Raw genomic sequence first — 10,209 nt, forward strand, 5'->3', positions numbered from 1 at the left:
ATTCCCAAAATGCACCAATTTTCTATTAAAAAATAATTTTTTTAAAAAAACTCCTTACCCGTGAGTTCACTGGTGGATCTAAGTATCTAACCCACCCGTCTTGTGACCTACTGGTCATATTATTATTATTATTATTATTATTATTATATATTTAAAAAAAAGGAAAGAAAAAAAGTGATCCATCGTGGGTCACTTTTTTTTTAAAAATATAATAATGATAATAATAATTTTGTATATGTAAAATTTTAAAAAAGTTCATGGGTATAAAGATTTTTTTTATCATTTTTACCATATGATTTAACACCTATCTCTAACCGAAGGAGGTAATTAAAAAAAAATTAATCGACGGATTTATGAAGGGGAGTGTTTGTAAAAGAAGGGGCAAGTGAAGTTAAAAAGAATTCATGCCTGACACTGACACTGTTTATGATGTTTCGGGAAAAAAAAAAAAAAATCCTTGGTAGTTTCTACAGGTCTGAAACAACGAAGCGGCGAGGTGGCATATTCTATCTCTCATCAACTACAACTCTCTCTTTCTCTCTCTCTCTCTCTAGGTTTTCTTAAACACCTCGTTTTCTCTCTTGACTTGCGGTCTGCTAGGGTTTAGGTTGAATTGATGCAAAAGTTGCAGAGCTCAGATCTTTCAGATTGGTCCGGCAGGTAAATCTGGTGCCTAGGGTTTTGCCTTTTCAATCTCTGAAGCTTTTTTAATTTTCTCTAATTTTGTATATCACCCCCTATTTGGTTCCCGAGAAAATCTTGGAAAACTGGAATTGCGAGCAACGCGTTTTGAGATGTTTTGGGTTTCTAACAAAATTATAACTGCCTCTCAGCTGAGCCTAATGCATGTATTACATAAGCTTAATGAAAACAGTTCCTCGGTAGGATGATTTTAAGGTTGACTAAGGTATGATATCGATTGCTACAATTTGATTTGTTTTGCTCATCTATGTGAGAAACATTGTTGATGTTATTGATGCTCAATTGGTTGCTTTTAGTGATCTATCAAAGTTTCAGGTTATTGTGGTTTCTGATATTTTCTCAGCAGCCAAAGTGAAAGTTGGTGATTGGTGTTTTAATATAGATATTTTTTTCTATTTATTTTATTGCTGCTAAATTAGTGAATCATTGGAAGTCCATGTTTTTTTTTAGTGGTGAATTGGATTGTTGCTGACTGATATGTATTAATTGAATTGTTTTAATAGGGAAAGGATTGCTGCCAATGTTCGCATTTTTAGTGTGGAAATCCATATACTGTCATAAGTTGATATTTTTTATCTGTCTTTTCTGTGTCAACCTAACTTTGAACTGGACAGTGTTGATTGATATTTATATTGATTAATGATGTTATTATAGGAAAGCATTGTTGCTGGTGTTTAATCTTGATATTGTAAGCATAAAGTTGAGGTGGTAGGAGATGGCCCGGGATTTGTCACGGTCGAGATCACCTTCGTATAGGCGAAGGTATTCGCCATCTCCTGTGGGACATAGGTATAGCAGGAGAAGTCGAAGAGACAGAAGTCGGTCACCGTATTCATCCTATTCTCATAGCAGGTGATCCCGTTTATGGTCCCACTTCCTTGCACTGATTTTTAAATAGTTTGAAAGCAACTGTAAGAACGATTTGGGACTCATATCTTTCATGCAGTCTGGATTTACGAAATGTGTTCTAGTTAATCTGTACACATCTTTTCCTTCCCTGTTGATTTCAGTGCTTCTTTATCTTTCTAATATGAAGTCTGTTTTGTGTAGGTTAGATTTTACTTAATAAGGGGATAGTTCAGGCAATCTAGGTTTTCAAAAGTTTTTAATATCAGATTTAAACCATAAATTTGGCAATGATGGTTAGATTTCATGCATGCTGAATTTGAGCTACCTGTGCTTTTACCATTAGAAAAAAGGAAAGAGAATTGAGGTACTGGTGCAGTCATAATGGTTTATGTTGGGCGAGTCTTACATAGTGTAAATATGAAAAAAATTAATTTTAGTGTTTTGCGGATACCCGTGGACAGAAACATATGTGTCTCCTTAATGCATTTACTCCCTTGGATTCACTTTAGTTAGAAATCAAATAAAAATGTTGGAATTTCTTATTTGTTTCCGTTAGATAATTTGGAAAGGTATCAAAGTTTGTGAGAAAGGGAGCGCCTTTTTCCAAAATATGAAGGTTGTTGTTTGACTTAAACCTCCAATGTTAAAGTTAAGTATTTGAGTTCATAACTTTCTGTGGGCTTTTGATGGAACACAATTCTTTTTTAGTTTTGCCTGCCAAGATGTAACTTTTATTCAAATATATTTTTACATTGTAATTCCTCATTATTTTGGCTTTTTTAATTTTTTAATTTTTTATATTTTATTTTTTATTTTTTTACATGTAGTAGTGGAAGCGGGTGGATAGTTACATTGTCTATCTTGGTCTGTGTATAACTTCTTGCTGTTCGGAGAATCTTCTGTTTTCATGAGCTCCATTGAACACCTTCATGATCTGTGCACATATGATTGATGATAGTCATGCTAATTTTGAAGTATGTTGCTCGATAATGGCCAAAACGTTTGTTGATTTGTCGCTTGGTTTGTAAGAACTATCAGTGGGCATATCTGGCCTTCAGGGAACTCACCTTGTGCATAGAAATTCCCCCCCCCAAAAAAGTCAAATAAAATATTTGGAGCAAACGTTTAAAGAGTGGTGTGAGGGTGGGATACGATGCATGCTCTTCATGAGAAAATTGAAAAAACTCTTTCTTCCCATTGTATGGGAAGTGAGCAGGTGATGGGTGGCCATTGGTTGTCCTTTTGTTGCTCGATTGTGACATTTGCTTCTTCATGTGATAAAAGATGGAGCACACAAAGGTTATTCTTAACAGTGTATGAGGTAACTTGTACATGCTTCTGTATTTTATTGTACTAAATGGTGGACTGACTTGATACTTATTTTTTATATTTAGAATGGCATCCAATTTCTTTTCTATTTTTGTTTTGATTTGTTTCTCAATAAATTTTATGTTCTTATACAGACGTAAAAGTCGTTCTATTTCCCCAAGGCACCGCAGAAGTCGTTCGCCTCCAAGACGTCATAAAAGTCGTTCTCCAACTCCAAGAAATTATAAGAGGCAAAGGAGTAGAAGTTCCTCCTTGTCTCCTATTCGTAAATCTTCAAGTTCAAGTCTTGGGTCAATAGAGCGCAAAAATGCAAGTGAAAAATTGAGAATAGAAGAAGAAGAGAAGAAAAGGTATATCAATTACATCACATATGCTTTTGGCTTAGTTATGTGCACTTCTATTATTTCTATCACATATAATATAGTAATTTGGGTTATGGATGGCAAAATACTTGCCTGGATGGCAAATTATATTATATCACATATAATATAATTTAGTCCTGAAGGTTTTTATTCTATGGAAATGATGCATTAAAAATTTCACCACGGAAACTATGAATTCATACTACATCCTTGGCAGTCTGGTTCCTCACAGGTCAAGGAAGATCACTTTTTATCATTTTTTCTCCTTAGCAACCTCTGGAGCTCAAGAGCTTCAATTTTTTATTTGTATATATCTTTGTTAGAGGAATATGGTGTCATAAGGGCAAACTGAGATTTTATTGATGTCTGAAATCTCAAGTACACATCGTAAAATATCACATGTTAACTAACATATGAGATATTTTACATTTCTCCAAGAAAAGAAACTTCGGACTGGTGTCTTCATTTTTCTGGAAAATAGAAAATATGGCATGCAAAAGTCAAGTATGATATAGATTCATTGAAAAGCAGATTTGATTGGGAACCAATTCTCAAGGCCACAATAACTTAAAAATACTATAATTGAGTCCTGTACAATTATTTGATCTGTCACGGTTACAATGTAGTGCTGTAACATTCAAAATGAGCAGCTGCCTTTGTCTCTCCTTTAGTGATTAGTTATCAGGATTTTCTTGTTCTTTCTTCTCTTTCTAGCTAGGTGTTTTCTCTTGTATTCTTCATGTGTACCTAAGGGCGCCTTACGTTTTTAATTATATTTCGTTAATATTGTTTTCTAGCTGCTATTTAGAAATGTGTGTCCTTTGCCTTTTCTTCTTTGTTATTTTGATATGGGATTAGAGCAATTATCATATTAACATCATCTTTATCAGTGATACCTTAATGGAGATTGTGTTTCCACGGCCTATTCCAACACTATTGAGAGTGGCTGGGAAAATTTGTTATGCATTCGCTTCAATTGAAGTAAATATCCTGCAAGTTTTGAGCTTCTCTCCTTTGGTCTTATGCTGGTTTTGATCTTTGTTTATATTTCTTTTGTGAATTTTATTTGGTTTCATTCCCTTGTGCAGTCTAGGTCCTGTGTGCATAACAAATAAGTTGGTTCTACAAACATTCTCCCCTCTTTGAGTTTCCTGTTTAGGAACATTTTTCCCTTTTTTACTGATAACTTCTAGTAAGTATAGAAAATGACAAATGGAAAAAAAACATAAATAAACATAAGTATAAGAAAGTGAAGGGCTGCATCTAGAAAGCAATCTGACCTTACATGCTTTTCAGCCACTAAGTGATTTTCGTGAGCTATGGTTTTTCTTGTTCTATAGATTTTTTGTAGTACATATGATATCTAGCCTCCCAAGACAATCTTATTGGCTCCTTTACTGATCATAGGCAAGTTCAGCAGAGCTAAATGGCCATCATCTGTATAAGTTGCTAATTCTTCCACACGTTTTTGATTTAAGGACCAAAATATTATAAAGAATAGAATTTTATTCTGGATGGCTTTGTGTTAAAAATCACGTTCATTCATTCGAGTTCACTATTCGATGAACTCTGTAGTTATTAGACCTCAAGTGTTTAAGAACTTAACAATGAAGTTTAAGCTTTCACCTAAGAAAAAAAAAACTAGCAATTTCATTTGATACATGAAGTCAGTTGGAGGAGAGGGAGAGGGAAGAAGGGCAGTTGATTTGATCATGGTTGACTCTCTTTAAGGGATATAAAAATCAACCTAGAATCCATTATCGAGTTGAAAATAGGAGGATCGAGATTCTAATAAAGTGGCCCTATGCTGTACCTCTTGTTTTGAAGTCGAATATAGTTCTTTTTGATGAAGTTCAATGTTGTTTCCAGGAGCATTTCTTAGATTCATGAACTCATGAAATAAATCTCTACAGTCTACAGTATTCAGGAAAGATACAATGATGAAGTTCTGATGTATACTTCTCTTTGGAATACGGTTTTTTGTGATACTAAAATGCACCCCTGTTCCTTGGATAAAATGGCCAAGTTAATTGGAAGAAAAAAGCTAAATTTTATTTTGATGAATAATTTTGTTTTTCAAATTAACATTTTGGGAGTTCTCTTCAACTATTTCTCCCATCTAGTTTGCTATGAACATAAATGTACCTGTAATAGTTGTACTTTTTACCCACTAGATAAAAAAATAAAAAAATAAAAATTCTACCATGTTCTTATTATATCCTGAATGAAGAAAAGATTAGTGGCTAATATTTCATACTTCTTTGTGACTGAAATGAATTGGTTCTTTGGTAATCTCTTAGTAATGCCTGATAAGGGTACTAGGGCCTGTGACATAAGTACCGAGTTTTTAAAACACTTGGGGAGGTTGAGCATGCTCCAACACCCAGCCCAGCTAATGGTGGGCTTTATTTTTAGATATGGGATCGAGATCAGGCAGTGGCTGTATTTTATGATAGTACCAAATTGACACAAGCATACGTTTCTAATGCAAAGTATTTTGCTAGAATCTATAATTACGACTTTCTTCCAGTTTTCGTTCCCCTTCTGCAATTTCTTTCTTCCTGCTAATTTGGGGTTCTAATTTGGTGAGCTAGGTTTTCAACAAACACATACCTCTAGAGTTTGAGACATGCTTTCTTCCCTGTATGTCCTTAATCAGTGAACTTAAGAATTTTCTTGTCTTTGCTTTTGCCGAGCTGATGTTCATGTTTCCCCATCTCTGGTCGAAAGATAATCCAAACGTGTCTCTTTTTGTTTTTATTTTTTCCCCGAGTATTGCAGAGCAACTAGTTGTAATCCCTGTTTTCGTTTGAGATGGATCTAATGGTTTGAAATATGATTAACAGAGGTGATTTGGATCTCATTTAGTTAGTCAAGAAATGCCTTGTGGTAATTTGTTGCGATTGTAGGGCCTAAACTGCAAAGTGGACTTTGCTCAACTTAAACCAGTCCATGCATTATCTGGGTTATACAGGTATAAAAAGTTAGAGTCCATTTGGTGGGGCTACAGCTTTTCAAAGGTTTCATAAAAACGAGAAACGACAACTAGGTTTCATAAAAACGAGAAACTACAACTGCTTTGAGAAAAACAAACTGCCTAAAAAGCTCAAGCCGCTTCTCAAAAGCAGTGAAAGGCCCATTGCCAAACTGGTTGCAGGTGTCTTCTTTTTTGAAAACCTGAAGCAGCCTTGGGGAAGCCATGAAAATCCCCATGATATAAGGCCTTAGTTCAGTTGTATTTAGGTTGCAACTTTGGGGTGGACTGCTGACCCCTTATGGCTACAATTTGAGTTGGACTCTTATGTAACCAATTTGCTTGTATAGCAGTAATAATACTTTGCAAGTGTGGAGCTCTAATTATTGTCCTGTAATTGTTATCTGAACGGCTGAATTTCTAGCTTTTGTCATTGTTTTCGTGCTTTTGGCACTCAAATATTACAAAAACTTGGCTAAATATATTTCAAAACCTTTAAATCTTTATCTTATAAAAAATGTTGAGTGCAAGAATTGAAGTTTGTCCGTGATCAGTTTTAAAACTGCAGCAGGTTACTTGACTTTCTTCTCCACAGGCTTTTCTGAAGGAAGATACTGCTATAGTTCAACTTGTTATATTTGATGATCAAATTGGGTGCTTCGTTTATCTACTGTTCACCAGTTTTGAAACTCATTTGTTTGGATCAGGATTCGATTAGAGGTATGCCTTAAAAGCATAAGCATATATTTAGTGCCCTTGCTGTCATGAAGGTTAGTTTGCCATTTATTATAGCTACGTACTGAGTAGAGAGAAGGGAAAAAAAGAAAAGAAAGAAATACGCAGATATGTCAGTATTGACCTCTTAGATTTATAGTTGTCTGGATTCAAAAACATTTGGAATCATAAGCGCAACGTTTGGAATATCCAGTGCGGTGTTTCCCTCGCTGCATGAATGGTCATTTCCTGCCTAACTTTTTCTCTTTACTCTCAGGCGACAACAGGAAGCAGAATTGAAATTGATAGAAGAAGAGACTACAAAAAGAGTGGAAGAAGCAATTCGTAAGAAAGTCGAAGTGAGCATGCACTCTGAGGAGATTAAGCTGGAATTACAGAGGCGGTTGGAGGAGGGACGGAAGAGACTTAATGATGAAGTTGCAGCTCAACTTGAGAAAGAAAAGGAAGCTGCTATTATGGAGGCAAGACAAAAGGAGGTATTTATTTTGGATTGCTCGCACCCTTCCCTTTTTCTCCCCACTGGTATGAATGGCACATTATTGTTAGTATCATGATGTCCCATTTGGGTACTTGCGGGGGAATTATTTTCACAATTCTTGTCTACGCTAGAAATTTGCTGCCTTCTGCAATTTTCAGTCATCTGTTAGATTTGGTACAAAGCTCTGTTGTATTTTAGAGGAACTGAAATCAATCTCAGATTCAGTGGCATGCTATGTGAGAGGTTTTGCAAAAACTTGAAAATAATGGGTAAAGTTACTATTTTTCTGTGTCACTAGGTAAATATAGGGTATGTGGTGGAGTTGTGATTTTTCTTTCTTTGTTTGGGATTTATTGGGTTATGCCAAGTTGGTGGAGTTGTGGTTTTGGAAAAGTCATTTTACTGGAGACCTGAGGAGCATCATATGGAATTTATGTCTTTATGTGGAGTATTTCGAGGGAGAAGATTGCTCGGGCTTTTAATGGATATGAATTATCAATGTTGATTGGATGAGAGCATATGGGGGTTTCTCTTATTTTTATCTTTCTTGGAATTTTTAGATCTTCGTATAAGTAATCTGCTTTACTCTTTTGTTTTAAATGAACTGCTGCTACTTAACAAAAACATTATTATAGAAGTAATCTGCCAAAAACGTCTTCTGTGAGAAGGATTCTGTACATGGTTTTGACGGGCCTCTTCATTTCTGCCATGTAATTTACCTCACTCAAGTGAACCCTGCTAGATGAAATCTTTTGCATAGCCACACTTTCTTCCAGAATAATCTTTATTTAGAAACTTCTTCTGGCTTGTAAAATCCCAGTTTTAGTTCAACTGATGAATATTCGTTTTGTTAAACTGACCAAAGTAATATTCTTTTTGTTCTGTAAATGAGAACCTGATTTTCTTTGATTTACAGGAAAAGGCTCGGAAAGATAAAGAAGAGCTGGAAAGGATGCTGGAGGAGAACAGGAGGAGGATAGAAGAAGCCCAGAGAAGGGAAGCTCTTGAGCGGCAGCAGCGAGAGGAGGAACGGTACCGGGAGCTAGAGGAGCTCCAAAGACAAAAGGAAGAGGCTATGCGAAGAAAGAAACAGCAAGAGGAGGAAGAACGGCTAAACCAGATTAAATTGTTGGGCAAGAACAAATCCCGTCCGAAATTGTCGTTTGCATTTGGCTCGAAGTGAATATTTGTAGAAACTTGGTTTATTTGGTTTTCAAGCATATGTGCTGGATTTAATTCCATGTACACATTTGAAATTTGTGAAAGCTATTGTCATTTGGTAAAGTTTTTTGCCCCTCCCCCGGGGTCTTTGATTCTTGTTTACCTGCCCATCTTTCTTGTCTGTTGCAAGGTATGCTGGGTTTCTTTCCACACTTTTGTTTCCTCCTATTTTCTGTTCTTTTCCTAGGCATGTTTGTCTGGCCCTCTTTCTCCTTCATTGGGGTTTCTCCAGTAGGGTTTAGAATTAAACAGCTTCGGATATACAAATAAGCCCCATAACTTTTCTGAGTTTTCTCCAACCTGCACTATAAGTTTCTGTGCTGACCTTCTCACATGCACTCTCAGAGCTCACTTTTAGGTGGATCTGGATCTCGTCTAATTGGGGAGAAATTGGAGATTTTTCAATTGTTAATCTAAGCCCTTAGATGAATCTAAGGGTCCAAGATCAAAATCCTAAAATAAAAACCATACTGAATTATATACCCATTTTAAATTAAAAAAATCAATTATTTATTTATTTATAAATAAAATGAAAAAAAAAAAATAGTGGTGGCTCCGCCCATATAGGGTGGCCGCGCGGCCACGCCCACAAGACCTGGGGTGGCGCCCAGCCACCCCTGTGGCCTATTGAGTGGCGTACGGTCACCCCATGGCCTAGGGGTGGCCGTGCGCCATCCCATATGGGCGGAGCCGCCAGTCTATTTCTTTTTCATTTTATTTAAAAATAAATAAATAATTAATTTTTTAATTTAAATTTGGTATATAATTCAGTGTGGTTGTTTTTATTTTAAGGTTTTGATCTTTGACCCTTAGATTTATCTAAGGGCTAAGATTAACCATTGGAGAATCTCCAATTTCTCCCAAATTAGAGGGGATCCGGATCCCTTTTAGGTAAGGCTGACAAGTTTTGACATAATGTACGACTACAATACAAATTTAATACAACATTTGTAGGTTAGGGTTGAAGGATCTGATTTGTTTAATTAAATGAATCGGGTTATGGTTGACAATGACATATATAATTTTTTATTAATGTTTTGGCATGACTTGAAATCAATATGGGTCACTAGTACTAGTAATTTTTGACATAATTCGCAAACTCAACAAGAAATTAGTATGTTAGAGTTGGAGGATCTTTGCTCATTAATTAAAGGACACAAATTTCCTCCAAATTGGTTTCGAGGACATTTCCTTCGACCTACTTTAATAAATGTCAAGTTTTCTCTAATATGTTTGGGTCTTTCAAAAATCAATGTTTGAGTTCTTAGACTAGGGAAATGGATCATCTTCATTTCAAATGAAATGTAGAGTATCGGGTTAGTGCATTTAAGAGAGCAAAATTGTCCAAATATTTTTGGGGCAAAATTTTTGGACAATATTGCCTTTCTAAATACACAAAATGGATCCTCTTCCTAGAGCAGTAGAAGGCTAATAAATAATTGTTAAGAATATTAAAGAAAACATTTGCATTTCACATGTCAGAGGACATTTGGCATTTACTAGTGTAGGTTGAAGGAAATTTCTATCCTTAATTAAATATATTGGGTTAGGGTTGATTT

At 35.5% G+C, this 10,209-nt stretch overlaps 1 protein-coding gene across 3 annotated transcripts; it reads left to right on the top strand.

The window, feature by feature from the left end:
* The first annotated feature begins 479 nt into the window (after positions 1–479).
* On the top strand, positions 480–8,740 carry LOC132177931 (uncharacterized protein At1g10890-like). 3 transcript variants are annotated; one of them, XM_059590413.1, is made up of 6 exons: positions 480–496; positions 601–660; positions 1,357–1,554; positions 3,015–3,230; positions 7,208–7,427; positions 8,346–8,740. In XM_059590413.1, the coding sequence occupies exons 3-6, from the start codon at positions 1,418–1,420 to the stop codon at positions 8,610–8,612; spliced, it is 840 nt and encodes a 279-aa protein (XP_059446396.1). In that variant the 5' UTR covers positions 480–496; positions 601–660; positions 1,357–1,417; the 3' UTR covers positions 8,613–8,740. The 3 variants fall into 3 exon arrangements, with proteins under 3 accessions (XP_059446396.1, XP_059446391.1, XP_059446403.1); XM_059590408.1 differs by lacking the exon at positions 480–496 and having other exon boundaries at positions 503–660; XM_059590420.1 differs by lacking the exons at positions 480–496; positions 601–660 and adding an exon at positions 2,379–2,872 and having other exon boundaries at positions 1,472–1,554.
* The last annotated feature ends 1,469 nt before the right edge of the window (positions 8,741–10,209 follow it).

The sequence above is a fragment of the Corylus avellana genome, chromosome ca1 (genome assembly GCF_901000735.1).
Source record: "Corylus avellana chromosome ca1, CavTom2PMs-1.0".
Taxonomy (NCBI): domain Eukaryota; kingdom Viridiplantae; phylum Streptophyta; class Magnoliopsida; order Fagales; family Betulaceae; genus Corylus; species Corylus avellana.